The sequence below is a fragment of the Venturia canescens genome, chromosome 2 (genome assembly GCF_019457755.1).
Source record: "Venturia canescens isolate UGA chromosome 2, ASM1945775v1, whole genome shotgun sequence".
NCBI lineage: Eukaryota > Metazoa > Arthropoda > Insecta > Hymenoptera > Ichneumonidae > Venturia > Venturia canescens.
In genome coordinates this window covers 8547749-8561944 of record NC_057422.1, presented here as the reverse complement: position 1 = coordinate 8561944, position 14196 = coordinate 8547749, and the positions used below count along the sequence as shown (strand labels likewise).

Below are 14196 nucleotides of genomic sequence, written 5' to 3'. Positions count from 1 at the left end.
GTTGTCATTTACTCCTATTTATGTAAGATTGAGGGTTAACTTTAAATAATTTGAAAAAACTAGATATTGGCCCGAAATTCCGTGACGTGCGTTGAGCATTCTTTGTTGACAAAGTAAAGAAATGGCGTTGCGCATGCGCGACCGAGAAAATTTTTTCGCTTGGAACAAAAAATCGACAACACGATTTCCAGGATCGATTAAAAATTGTTTGAATGATTATGGAATCGTTATCGAACCTTGATAAAATAGAAGCAAATATAGCAAAGAAACAATAACAAGAATTGTCTGACGAGACCTTTTTCATTGGGTACTAAAAGTGGTGTGAACGAAATTGTCGGGGGTGACACGAATACTTTTGAATGTCAATCGAAACTTGCCGCGGAAAGCAGAGTGCGCTGCGCTCGTGAACTTCCGGTGCAAGCTGCAAGACGATTGGTCGATGGGTGGAGCCAATGAGAGAAAAAGAATATTAAATTTTGATTGGTGGAGAACGAAGCCTGACGGTACGAGGGTTCCCACACCACGTACACAATCGACGTCCTCCATTACGGCATTACCCGTTGAGAACTTTCGAGAAACGGCGGAGTGCGGTACTTCGGCAGTTGATGTGTGCCCGAGTTTTATTGTATTCTAGAGTCTCGAGCGCGAACGATTACAAAGACTTTTGTCCGAAAGTATTTCGGCGATCATTGCTAGTTTGTGAAGGTCTTGAAAGATCAAGCTCACGCTTTGACAAACACGTTTTAGACAAGTATCTATATATACATCCGTTACCTGAAGTTTCAGGTAAGTCGATATTAATTTTTTCATGAGAAATGTTAACGCCATTGCTTAAAATTCACAAACCTTCGGACGCGTGCGATCAATAAAGTCAATGCTAATGAATCGTGCAATTATCCTTAGTCAAGAGGCAAAATCGATTGAATTTCAGTGTCTCGCAAGGTAATTCGAGCTTCAGAGTTCTTGGTCACAAAACACTGAATTTTTTTTCCCTCCCCTCTTTTTACTTGACAATTTCCATTTCTCCGTCATCACAATGGAACAACTCATGGCACCTTGCCGTTCGAAGGCTATCTCATGATTTTTTTTACATGTATATGTATATTACCTATAAACGAAGGCACGCCTGTACGAAATATACGCACTTGGAACGCGTTCTTCGTCGTTTGCCCTGACAAGAACATTCGCGAATTCCGTCGCCAACTCTTCCGGATCTCCGTCATTGTATCTACAGAAACCGCTATTTCCCTTCGGTGTTATATGGATTTATTCTAGAAAGATCGATACACATTTTCTTTCCCAAGGTTTTCATTACCGAAGTCAGTGAGGGAAGGCTCACACGCGTCAATTCTACGTCATATGCCTCGCGATTTCCCTCTCTCTCTCTCTCTCTCTCTCTCTTCTCTTCACTTCATATATTTCGTATGATTCTCGCTTCGTGTATAACTATAGACTACTATAGAACACGAGGCTAGACTCCGCTGGCATGGACAAGACGCGCTGCTTATCCCCGTTGCAACCGCATTTTATCCCGCAAAAAGGTAGCTAACGCCCGATAACGTTGACGGGATGTTTTCTTCATTTCAAGTGATTGTTTTGCGAGCAAACAACTGAAAAAAATGCATTGAAAGATATTCTAAGCGATACTTCCGTAAAATGAATGTGCCCAGTCATCCACGAGTGTTTGATATTCTTGAGTTGGCAAAATGCCGCAATGAAAAAATCGTATTATATGTTCCTTTGTTTTGTCATTCTGTTTCAACTTTTGTATTGATATGATAATAATACGAATTTAAACATTTTTAAAGTCTGCTCTATTGGTTCAACGCTGAATCCTTTTTAATTACAAAATAATAATGGCTGATTTCGAACTTTCTCGTCCACGAGACGACTCTTCGAGTTCCAACTCCCGTAGTCGCCATTTTGAAACACTCTTTACCACATACATAATCGGATTTTCTCTCCGTCAATATATTCTCCTATACTCCTCTGTAAGGAATTAACAGCTGCTTCGATTGAAGGAAATCACTAGTACGTTTCACAACGAATCGTAATTATTCATTTTTCGAAAATCTGTCGATATAAATAAAATATTTCCTACCTGAAATCATCTCGGAAAATCGAATCGGATAGGTGTCAAGATTTCGATGACAAAATTCGTTCCTATAATTGTTGTGCGCGTTTCATTAAGAATCCACCATGTTTAAACTCTTGCATAAAAATTGGAAACCAAATCAATAGCTTTAATTACATAACGAGGGTGCAGGTGGATGCTTCTTACATTAGAGAATCGGGTTGAAAATTTGTGCACATCAATATTTCGAGAAATCGCTCACATAACATTGATTAAATTTTCAAAATTCGTATTTCGCTTGCATTTTTCTCATATAACATGACATGTGGAATCATTCTTGAGTGCTGCTACAAAATAATTTTTTTTTTAATTAATATTAAGAAAGAATTATTAAATTATAATGAAAATTCAACTCAAATCCATAACATGAACTTGGAAAATTCACGAGGCTGGATTTATTGGAGATTTTTTTTCCTTCCCAAAACCTTTGCTTTCCAAGACAAATAAGTGCATTTTCAGGGTTTAAAAAAGTGAACTAATAAGTTTAACAATCGAATCTTGGTCGATAATGCCTGTTTTCTTCAACGTTAATATTAGTTTATGCTAGGTTCATCCTATGTCGAAACTATATGAAAAAAATTGAACTGAGTTTAAACCGTGTCTGAGAAAATGGCCATAAATCAATTCTTTAGGCATTAGATTTGATATTGAAAATTAAAATTTCTTTGGAGCAATCCACTAACATTAAGCTGAATATTGCAGACTTTCAAATTGAAAAGAAGCTGAGTAGAAACAATATCCATTTGAGGCAATCGCTGTGTCAATAGGACCACAATGGTGAAAGAAACAACATTTTATGACATTTTGGGTGTGAAGCCTGGCTGCTGCGACGATGATCTTAAAAAAGCATACAAACGATTAGCCCTCAAATATCATCCTGACAAAAATCCCAATGAAGGAGAAAAGGTTGGTTACATACAACAATGAAAAAGAATTTATAAGAAACCAGTCATAAAACACTGAGAGAAAAACTTACTATCAACTTTGTTCGCAGTTCAAACAAATCTCACAAGCTTATGAAGTTTTGTCGAACCCAGACAAAAAACGTATTTATGATGCGGGTGGTGAACAAGCTTTGAAAGAAGGTGGTATGTCCTGCAATGATTACTCTTCGCCAATGGATATATTTCAAATGTTCTTCGGCAACAGAAGAAAGGAGCGCAAGGGCCAAGATGTGATACACTATCTTTCTGTGACGCTAGAAGAATTATACAAGGGCACAGTAAGGAAATTGGCCCTGCAGAAGAACGTCATATGTGATAAATGCGAAGGTCAGTTATTTTCTAGCCAATATAAAAAAAATGAGAATAAATTTGCGTTTTCAAACATTTTTCCGTTATTGAATAGCACCAAAGTCGTCTGTTTCGAGTTCTTCTTTCAAATTTTTTTTCTCTCAATTGAAAAATATTGCACAATGTTCGAAATGAAGACTTTGAAAAACAACAGAGTAGTTTTGATCATCTCGTTTTTTTTTCGCTTCGATCAGGTGTGGGTGGAAAAAGTGGATGCGTTGAACGATGCCAAGTTTGCCAGGGCTCTGGTATACACGTTGTTATACAACAGCTAGGACCGTCAATGGTACAGCATCTCCAACGTCCGTGCACCGATTGCCGAGGACAAGGTGAACGTATTAATGCACGAGATCGCTGCAAACATTGTAATGGCAAAAAGACTGTTCGGGATCGGAAAATCCTGGAAGTTCATGTTGACAAGGGTATGATGGACGGACAGCGAATTCAATTTAGCGGCGAGGGTGACCAAGAGCCGGGACTCGAACCTGGTGATATCGTAATTCGTCTTGAAGAAAAGGATCATGACGTTTTCAAGTGAGTCTTACAGTACTCATTTCACAGTCTCGTAAAAACATAATTTTCTTACTGAAGGGTAAATGCTACTATCGGCGCACATTGAATAATAATAATTTTGCAAAGATATTCTCGAAAATTTTCCGTGCGCATTATATCTAATGGAATGACGTGAAATAATGTTGAAAGTCATAAAAATATGGATTGATTGCAGGCGTTCGGGCAACGATCTCTTAATGACGATGAACTTGGAGCTGGTCGAGGCGCTGTGTGGTTTTCAGAAAATCATACGTACGTTGGACCAGAGAGATTTGCTGATATCATCATTGCCCGGAACGGTGATAAAGCACGGTGAGATAAAGTGCATAATGGGCGAGGGTATGCCAGTGTACAGGGATCCGTTTACACGAGGCAAACTGACGATTCGTTTCGTGGTTAACTTCCCAAAATCTCTCGATCCGAGTGTGATACCAACGCTCGAGCAATGTTTACCACCAAGGGAGGAAGTCATCATTCCCGACAGTGCTGAGGAGTGTACCCTGACTGATTTTGATCCGGAATTTGAGGCAAGACAGCAGAGCGATTCACGACAGGCTTACGAGGAGGAGGAAGGTGGAGCGTCGCGTCTTCAATGCGCCGCACAATAATTTCGATCATGCTAATACTGAAAAAGAAAAAAAACAAACAAACACAAACTCCCACTGAAGAAAAGAAAAGGAAAACGAGATCATTGTTCATCGCAAAAGCATTGCATAATACACACACATCCTGCACACATTCGCGACGTATAACTCCAACTCCATTCCTCCTTCCCTTTCAATCGTCGACTCGGATTTCACCTCGGGGATCAATTTGCAAGGGTGTGTACGCAGGCCCGATGTTCTCGTCGAGTCGAAACGAAAACTTTCTTTTTTCTTCAACCATGTCCATTTTTCCATAATTGTCGCGCGTCGTCAATCAAATTTTCGATGCCGTCTTTAAACATCGATTGGCCCACCAACGAAACATCGCGACTTGAAATAATACGTACATAACGGAACGGATAATATGGTGTCTTGTTCTTTTTTTTTTAGACTTTATGATTTTTGACAAAAAATGGTAAACGATGTGTCGATCATCGACAAGTTGTGAAGATACGTTTTTTCTATTCCATACATGACACGATGCCTATTCCTTGCACCCCTCCACTCCTTCATGACTATTCGTCCCATGGAAAAATACAAAAAGAAAATAAAACACGAAAGGAGAATAAACGAAAATACGTAATAGATATTTATTCGTAGACGCGTGAATTTAGACAAAATGAAATTAATCATAGACGGAGTGTAATGACGGAAATTGCATAATACACACTCCGGTGCGTTTCAAAGCGCTTAGAGTATCATAGACTCGAATCATGAACGTTACGAAATTATTTCGTCACGAAGATCATTTTGGCTAAACGCAATGAGGTATTTGGCGATACGCTGACGTCTAATACAATTGTTCCTCTCAAGCAAACAAAAAGTAAAAAATAAAATAATTAGATGAATAAACGAAAATAATATCTTGATGTCTCAACTTGTCGACGTATCTGATTTTTTCAATTTTTTTTTACTTTTCTATTTAAACATTTCTTTTTCCCCTCGATTTCATGATATTTTTTAACACCAGATTAGGAACGAAGTTAACGGAAAAATGTCTGGAAAAACAAAAAATATTTAACGCTTCACGTAAAATGTGCACTAAATTGATCGAAAATTATCGTACACCGTCGAGTCCGAGTCGACATTTCATTCCACAGTGGTCATGGGTCCCAAAATGAATATATTTCGAGAGAAGAATGAAAAAAATATTCTCAATTTTGCAATAGCAAATGCAATTTGTCCAGTTTTTAATAACATCTTTAAACTCGATCGATTACGCACGCGTTAGTTCAAGAACACAGTAAAAACATCGTTGAAAGATAAATAAACGAGTTGATTAATTTAACCGAATTATCATGTATTCATCAATTTAATCGGGGCAGCTCTGAATAATACAACAAACGAAAATCTACAGAGCCGAGAATAGTTGTTGGTCGGGTTCGATCGATATAGTATATTCAACTTAACATTTAATATTACAAACTTTATTTCGCGGCTCTTTTTGGGTTATTCGTTTAATTGTTCTGTATGATCATGTTTCTTAAAATAGTTAGCATAATACACGTGATTCTAATGATTCTACTCCGTTATCGATGTCAATAGCGTTTAGACGACTTATTTTTAGATGATAAATAGACTTAAAAAAAAAAACTAAGCGTATTAATCGGTCGATTTCGGGTGGCCCAACAAAACATCGTTGAGTTATTGTGGCTAAGTTATAACACTTCGAATACCAGCCTCTTGATATTCCTTCTACGTTTTTTTTTCATCGTCACGATGGAAAACAACACGAATTTCAGACGGACATGTTCAACGATTGAAGTATAAAATAAAATGATTGAAACAAGCGATGCTGTTGGAAAAACTATAACGCCAACGATATTTATCTCGTAGCAAAGAGGAATTAAGAATCTAACAAATTACGTGCTGGTTTAAAATACACGATAGCTAGATTTCATTGAATAGACGGAAGAAATAAAATCTGTAATCTAATTTATTAAATAGATCAATTCTTCATGATTATTGATGACGTCTCTAATACACAATTGAGTAAAGATAATGGGACAAACAAAAATGAGATCAACGTGTTTTTTTTCTTTTCCAAAATATTTAAAACAATGAAACCCACTTAATTTTATAATCAATTAAAAACAAATTTAGTTAGAAGTAAAATGGGAAGAACCCATTTAAAGAAAAAATTCGTCATGTTTAAATCAACTGGAATCATCATAGACCAAATCTTCAATCGGAGATTCACGTCATTTTTTTTTTTTTTTATATCTACGAAATTTTATCGAATTCACAATTTCATGAAGTTCCTTCGATTGAGCTCTGTTTACAGTTGACAGATGCGAACTGGGGACGTTCAGAAAAAATTTAATTAAATTCTTTTCTGCTGCAGTGACGACTTATCTTGCGAGGAAAGAGAAAAGTCTTCATCTTAATATTTATCAATTACAAAATGTTCATATCCTAAATAACTAAGACATAGATTAGTTTTCAACCCTGTTTACCGCGTCCGTACACAAAAATTGACGAGGTTATGTTTCGATTACTTTTTCGCATTTGGTTTTCAAAATTTTCCCTATTTTGGACTAAGATTAATCGAGATTGTATTATATTATTTGAATTTTCGGAGCAATGAAGGCCATTTTTATTTTAAAAATAACAATCGTTCACATGAAGCTATCGTTCTAGCGTGTGTGTTTCAAGTAAAATTTGAAATGGTAACTTGCAATGAAAGTGAAAGTCGGTAAAAGTGAAAAGGCCCTACAAAGGAATACATAATGAATTTGTACATCTTCACACACAGCAATGAATTAATTTTCTTTCGTTACATAATAATTCTTGGAAATGACTAACAGTGCATGATGTTTTGAAACTTCTCGATATCTCAAAAGTTCGCTGAGCGCTCATTTTTGTTTTTCACTTTCAAAAGCTAGACTCGTGTGACAACTATTTAATTTATTATTACAATGACTCACTATCGACTTACAGACGATTACAATAATAAAAAAATTTTAAGCCAAAGGTTAAGTGCGGATAGGCTGGTTCGCAGAGCTTCAAGACTGTGGTGAACTGCGGTGATGAATCAGCAGTGGAGATTTGTACCAAATGAACTAGGTAGGTAACAAACCATACTCTACACGATACGGTAGGACGGTAGTGTGATAAATACCTCGTGAGACGCGTGAACCACGGTGACCACGGTGGCGCGATGTAGACATAACTGCGGTCGAAATAGCCCATTCATATACGTCAGAGAAAGAAAAAAAAATACGACATCGTTCATCATTCCCCTTTGATTCGTGGTCTGTCAAACAATACGTTTTTCTGTACCATTTGAACGGATAAAGCTAAAGCTTAATGGTATCATTGCAACTTTCGATTAACCGAGAGTTCTCTTTCATAAGTTTAACGTTGAACATCACAAGAGAAGGTAAGAAAATGATTGAGTTTCCACGTTGTTTTTTTTCCAAATTATGAATATTCTATGTTTACATTTACCTTTTTTACGAAACGAGCAAAGTGCTCTACGATAGCATGTATATTTATCAAGGTACACGTGTTTGGTAATACAGAATAAGTAACAGTTATAAAAATATGCATTCGTTTATGCGAAAATAAAATTGATAATAGTTCCAAGAAACATTTGATTATCGTCTGTACCTCGGACTTTTTGATACGATGCATTTGTCAGAAGCATTAGTAGATTACATTGTCTATACAAAAACTATTCAAATTAAATATTTTTCATTCCAGTGATTAGCAACTTTGAAATCTGTCATTTCACACAGACGTTATATTTTTACTTAACAGCCAAAACTCTACTCATAAAATAGTCAAAAAACTAAATAAAATGGTTTCTGTACTGTTCCATTCCGGTGGCTCTTTTTGCAAGTTATTTCTATTTCCAGAATCACTGTTCACCATGTACATTTATTCAAGGAGGAACGATTAAGTGTTTGATAAACAATGATTAAGGAGACTATTGATTATCTGAAGGATCCTCATTTGGTAGCGAGGATTCAGGAATTTTTTGGAATCAGAATTCACTATGCCAAAGAATCACAAAATATTGAAGAAAAAGAATGTACCGATGAATGCAAACGGACAGAAAAGAGGAGGAACGGATACACTGATGGAAAAATTAACGGATCCTGTAAATTTGATTACTGCAAAGAAGAAAAACAAAAAAATCTCCCCAGTGACGCTGAAAACTCAGTAGAATCTGAATCTCTTAATTACACAATTACAAATTATTTTTGGTACTATCTCTTCCTCTTTGGTACTGAACTCGGTGATGAGACTTTCTACTGTGCATTCATACCATTCTGGTTCTGGAATATCGACGGAGCTGTTGGCCGAAGAGTCGTTCTTGTCTGGGCTATCATCATGACTATTGGTTAGATCCAAATTCTTGATTACATTTTGATAATGTAAAATTTGAAATTTCTTGTTCCAAGTTCGAAGGTTTCGTTCAATTTACTTGAAGCTTTTTTTCACTCTAATTCTTGTGTTCATATTCATAAAAAAATAATTTCTATATTGTTGTCCAAAATTCTCAGCTTTTAAATCTTGTGGTCGCATTTTTCGAACGCTAGAACGTTTGTAGTTTTTTTCCATTGTTCTGAGTATTCTTTTCAATTTATAACTTGTAAACCTCTTATGAAATCTAGGTAATTCTGATAAAATTGGTATTATCTCTAATGGAAAATGGATATTATCTAATCTCGAAAATGGTATCATTGATTCGAATATTACCAGTAAAAAAATGATTACAAGTTATGGACTTTGTCCGAATTTTATTTTTATTAACAATACTCTAAACACGTTATCTATAATTAACTCAATTCTAGTAGAATCGATTGAAATTTTTTGATAGAAGAACCAATAATCTGCAGCTGCTATAGGCGAATTTGAAATCGTTCAATGAATGAATTAATGTGATACACAGGTCAGGCCATGAAGGATATAATTCGTTGGCCTCGTCCGTCTTGCCCACCAGCAACGAGACTGCAAAGTAAATGGTCCCAGGAATATGGAATGCCATCGACTCACGCCATGATCGGCATGTCGATTCCTTTCAGTGTCATATTGTTTACGATGAATAGATATATTTATTCATTTACCGTGGGCTGTACGATAGCTACGATTTGGTAAGTTTTTTGCTTCTTCCAAGGGCACCAAAAATATCAGAAAATTTTTTTTAGCGTTATCATTATCTAGCGAATTCATGATTAAAATTTAACAATGTTAAAAATCTCATGGAAACATTTCGTTCTGTTCAGGTGTATTCTCGTGTTTACAAGTCGATTGTATCTCGGCATGCACACCGTGCTTGACATTGTAGTCGGATTATCTCTGGCTATTATACTGATGATACCCTTGATACCATTGGTCGATTTCACCGATTATTATTTTCTCACCGAGAGCTGGGCAATTGGGGCCCTCATAGCTCTCACTATCATTACCATCGTTTATTATCCTCAGAGTGACAGATGGACTCCCACGAGGTGAGTTGATTCGCAATCAGCTGAGAATCGAATCAAATTATAAATGAAAAGTTTTAATGATCGATGTTCATTGAAAATTTGAACAATTTTACGTTCGGTTATGAAACAATAGAGGAAAAAAATGAGGCTTTTCTTTGAAATAGAAAAAGCTTTTGCAATATTACGCTTAAAAGTAATTTGAAAGTTGGTCGAATCTTTTATTTACATTAAATTGGTCTCACCCAGAAAATAAAAATCTCTTTACTTTACAGAGGCGACACTGCGATGGTTGTGTCAGTGACCGCTGGCGTTTACGTTGGAGCGTGGTTAAATTACAAAACCGGTGCATTATCGGCGCCTCTCCTTCCACCGCCTTACAACATTATTTGGCCTTCTTGTCCAATGTTTGGGCGTATGACACTGCGTACGATCATTGGTTTTTGTTGTGTTATCGCGACCAAAGCAATTTGCAAGTCTCTCAGCTATGCAGCAATTAGTACCATGTTCCGTGTCAATACGAAAGAACTGATGAAAAGTGAAATTTCATTGAACAACACGAAAAAAGTGCTTGCCGACTTAGTTTACAAATATATCAGTTGTTTTATGATCGGTTTTAATACCGTTTATTTATTGCCTAATGTTTTCACGATTCTCGGCATTGAGAGACCGACTTTCTACACAGAAATGTAATTATTCGTACTTGTCAAACTCGGAACGAGATATTTGGGCTCGAACAATCCCATTATAATCATTCCAGCGATATCAATTCTTGTTAATGGCTGTTTTTTACGCCATATCTTTGTTATGACGTCGAAAAATAGGCTCGTTTTTGCTTGGTTGCGACAGAAGACTCCCTGGCATCAATCATCCTTAGTCATTCATCCCAAAAACGTACAATAGTTTATAAAAGCGCATCAAAGATTCACGTACCTTTTTTACTGTACTACTAAAAAATCTGCGCTTTGTTTCATTTGTATATATTTTGTTATACATACTAACTACGTAAAATGAGCGAAATAATGGAACGCAATAACACGAAATTCTTTGTGTATATATTGCTTAGAATAATTATTTTATTGTTAAGCCAGGCACGTTACTATGAACTAGTCAATGAATACACTGCTAAATGAGTAGAAAGTGACCGTTTTCACGTACGGATCAATTCGTATGAAAATTTGACCGTTCTTCGACGTAAAATTATTCGTTTCTCGAATTCATATTTCAATTATTCTTTCAGCATTTTATAGAACTATAGCGTTATTTTGTAGCTAATTTGGAACGTAAGAATTTTTTTTTTAACTCAGTACAATGCCTGTACAGAAACGTTATCTAAGTCCTGTGAAGGTTGTAATTAACAACTCGACTTTTATCCTCGGGTCTTTGGCGATTAAGTAATATCCTCTATAAATTATTTATTATAGCCTACAGTTGTTGATATGAAAGGAACAACGTACACAAGAACGCACAGATAAATCATACTTTTTTGTTATTGACTTGATAATTTCTTCGACGTTTCTCAGATGTGTAGAGTAATCCTCACATAACCGAAATGATCAGACGCAATACCTGCAAATTTTTAGTTATTTAATTTCTTACATACTTCAATTTTTATAATTCATTACATATAATCATGCCAATAACTTTATTCTACAAAAATGTATACAAAATCTAGAAATGTTCACCAACCTCAAGACCTCTATCGCCATACATAATAATAAGACTATTGAATAATTCTTAGCAATTTACTGTTAAAAGAAAATTGTTCAATGTATGATTGGTGATTTCATTTCACATCGCTTTATATGAATTTGGTCATATTCTACCATACTTTTGACTTTATCTTCCCTTTTATCTTAAATTCCTTATTCACACTTATTTGAATGTGGTAACGAAATGTTGGAAACGATTTCGTATAAGTTTTTGTAACTATGAGACCTGCTACTTCAGGCGGTAAAAAATAAAGTCATCCGATCTTTCATTGAGAAATATTTTGTTCGTTTAAACGTTCATTTTTCTCCAAAAATGTATTCATTTAAAATTCATTATATAAATTACCAAATTGCGTTATTGATGTTCAAAAAAAATTATTCGACCCCTTCCCGATGCCTCAAATTAGAAATGTCAACATTATTAAAAGAATATCGTCGATTTTAAAGAGTATTTACTCCTGCACCACGATAATAAACACTCGATTAATACGAGGGAAAAAAGTTGTTACTCACGTTTATATTTTGATCCATGGCTGCAGTTACTTTTTCCTGATCCAATGTATAAGGTACAAAAACATCAACGAGATAATTCGTTCTTGGAGCTTCGACGATGATGCGATCCTCAAAAACGTCAACCCTTATGTCCTTGATTCGAAGCTGACAAGTTTTTTAATTTCAGAAGTAGTCTTAAAAATTGTAACTAATGATACGAATCTTGTAAAAATTGTTCACTTTATTATAAATTTTTGCTTTGTGAATTCTAGGAATTCTTTACCCGACTAGGAAGCTTGAAGTAACCAATCAGCTGTTCTACTTTTCCATCCTTTGGTTTACGAAGCAAAATGTACTGAGGGTCATTGGAATTCATATTTTCTTTTTCAGGTATTTCTGCTTGAATTTTTTTCAATCCTGAGGTATTCTGGATCTCTTCTATCAATGGTTTTGTCATAACTGGCTTTTTTGCTTCACGTTTCTGAACTCTATGATCGTGCAATTTACCCATAACCTTTATCGAAAATTAAAAAAAATTATGTAACTCGTGATTTCAACATTTGAGAAAACATTATTAAGGGAGAGGAAATTTTAAACAGTTCAATTATTTGACATACTACTTTTTTTTAATAATTTAACCAGATATTCAAAAATTTTTAAATAAAATTTACCTTACGGTTTTTCAAAATCTTGAACTCGGATTGTATATTTCTGTTGTGTTTCTCACTGACCCCTGAGATTATGGTGACAATGGTAAATGTCCACATAGCTTTTTGAGACTGACATTTTTCAAAGTGTTTTGTATTTAAGGCTATGTCGTAAGTAAGACACTTTATTCCTTCTGCAAATAGGAAAATTGCATGTAAAAAAAGATATAAACAATATTCCTTGGCCATTCTGCTCAATGGAATGGAATGTTAATTTTTTATTTTTTCTGCCTGCAGACCTTTATTTTTTTCGAATCTTTCATGGCCGATACTCATGGGAATGCTCCAGCTTGTTTCTTCTTTTTCTATGACATTGAATAATTGTTCTTCGGACAAATCTTCTGGGGGAGGTATTTTGGTTGTGTGACATATGTTTAAAAATACTTTTTCCCCGGTGTCCGTTTTGCATTTGATACAAGCACCTGTGAATATATTTTTACAGAATTTCTCAGAAAATCTTATTATGATTAATTAATGATATACTAAATTCATAACAATACGATAGATAATAAAAAAATAACAATTATGACGAGAGATCATCCGCAGGCATGAACAATTGACACAGATAACCCAAATCGTTTTTTATGGCTGATGAGAAATGAATTGAAAAAACTCTGCGAACCAATTTTGTAAGAAATAAATTTTAGCTTTGAAAAATAAATCTAATCGAAAAGTTCTAAAGATGGTAATCTATCTAAATATTCGATTTGGCAGATGTAAAAATTACCTGGCAACGGACAAAAAGTCAAGGAAGGTGGTTCAGGTTTTTCAAACTTCCGAAGCAAATCATCAAACTCTTGTTCTTCCGATTTTTTCTCCTAAAACGAACCATTTTTATTATTTTTTGTCGTTCTGCACATGAAATACGTTTCTAACCTAGAATTGAATTTTGACATGTGTGGATCTCCGGTTTTCTCACCGTCAGTAGCAAATTATTCCTCAAGATCGAGTCGTCAACTTCAAGAAGAGTTTTGTTCGACATTTTCCGTGTGAAATATATTATTTTAAAATCAACATACAATCTTATTATCGCACTCACGAAACGATTCGTCGGTCAAATGAGTCGAATGTCAGTGTTTGTACAGGGTACAGGTCTTGCTATATGCGCCATTATTTGTATATTTCGCCATTTCGCGCGCGTAGTTGCTCCACCTCGCGGCAAAACTTACAATTCAAGAGTAACGAAGTTGAAATTTTTCCGAACCGTTCGAGCGAGATGAAAATGGGC

General features: G+C 35.4%; 3 protein-coding genes across 5 annotated transcripts; 2 read left to right on the top strand and 1 right to left on the bottom strand.

The window, feature by feature from the left end:
• Positions 1-542: 542 nt before the first annotated feature.
• Positions 543-6644, top strand: Droj2 (DnaJ heat shock protein family (Hsp40) member A4-like). Of its 2 annotated transcripts, none has more exons than XM_043410866.1 (5): positions 543-786; positions 2837-3040; positions 3129-3405; positions 3621-3960; positions 4154-6644. In XM_043410866.1, exons 2-5 carry the CDS (start codon positions 2909-2911, stop codon positions 4584-4586), a joined length of 1182 nt encoding a protein of 393 aa, XP_043266801.1. In that variant the 5' UTR covers positions 543-786; positions 2837-2908; the 3' UTR covers positions 4587-6644. The 2 variants fall into 2 exon arrangements, with proteins under 2 accessions (XP_043266801.1, XP_043266802.1); XM_043410867.1 differs by lacking the exon at positions 543-786 and adding an exon at positions 920-942.
• Positions 6645-6836: 192 nt separating this feature from the next.
• LOC122405847 (sphingosine-1-phosphate phosphatase 1-like) lies at positions 6837-12127 on the top strand. 2 transcript variants are annotated; one of them, XM_043410864.1, is made up of 5 exons: positions 6837-7688; positions 8483-8970; positions 9523-9724; positions 9857-10081; positions 10333-12127. In XM_043410864.1, the coding sequence occupies exons 2-5, from the start codon at positions 8541-8543 to the stop codon at positions 10748-10750; spliced, it is 1275 nt and encodes a 424-aa protein (XP_043266799.1). In that variant the 5' UTR covers positions 6837-7688; positions 8483-8540; the 3' UTR covers positions 10751-12127. The 2 variants fall into 2 exon arrangements, with proteins under 2 accessions (XP_043266799.1, XP_043266798.1); XM_043410863.1 differs by lacking the exon at positions 6837-7688 and adding an exon at positions 7719-8004.
• On the bottom strand, positions 11458-14069 carry LOC122405849 (PIH1 domain-containing protein 1-like). Its single transcript, XM_043410868.1, has 7 exons — positions 13888-14069; positions 13696-13786; positions 13208-13390; positions 12933-13102; positions 12545-12775; positions 12283-12426; positions 11458-11626 (listed from the first exon to the last, which is right to left on the bottom strand). Exons 1-7 carry the CDS (start codon positions 13948-13950, stop codon positions 11597-11599), a joined length of 912 nt encoding a protein of 303 aa, XP_043266803.1. The 5' UTR covers positions 13951-14069; the 3' UTR covers positions 11458-11596.
• Between the last annotated feature and the right edge of the window lie 127 nt (positions 14070-14196).

Coding starts and splice junctions, on each gene's coding strand:
- Droj2 (XM_043410866.1), top strand. CDS start 2,909: ATGGTGAAAGAAACAACATTTTATGACATTTTGGGTGTGAAGCCTGGC. Junction 3,041..3,128: donor ATCCCAATGAAGGAGAAAAG/GTTGGTTACATA, acceptor CTTTGTTCGCAG/TTCAAACAAATCTCACAAGC. Junction 3,961..4,153: donor AAGGATCATGACGTTTTCAA/GTGAGTCTTACA, acceptor GATTGATTGCAG/GCGTTCGGGCAACGATCTCT.
- LOC122405847 (XM_043410864.1), top strand. CDS start 8,541: ATGATTAAGGAGACTATTGATTATCTGAAGGATCCTCATTTGGTAGCG. Junction 8,971..9,522: donor GGCTATCATCATGACTATTG/GTTAGATCCAAA, acceptor TGTGATACACAG/GTCAGGCCATGAAGGATATA. Junction 9,725..9,856: donor TGTACGATAGCTACGATTTG/GTAAGTTTTTTG, acceptor CGTTCTGTTCAG/GTGTATTCTCGTGTTTACAA.
- LOC122405849 (XM_043410868.1), bottom strand. CDS start 13,950: ATGTCGAACAAAACTCTTCTTGAAGTTGACGACTCGATCTTGAGGAAT. Junction 13,103..13,207: donor AAGATTCGAAAAAAATAAAG/GTCTGCAGGCAG, acceptor TCCTATTTGCAG/AAGGAATAAAGTGTCTTACT. Junction 11,627..12,282: donor CCATGGATCAAAATATAAAC/GTGAGTAACAAC, acceptor AAAAATTTGCAG/GTATTGCGTCTGATCATTTC.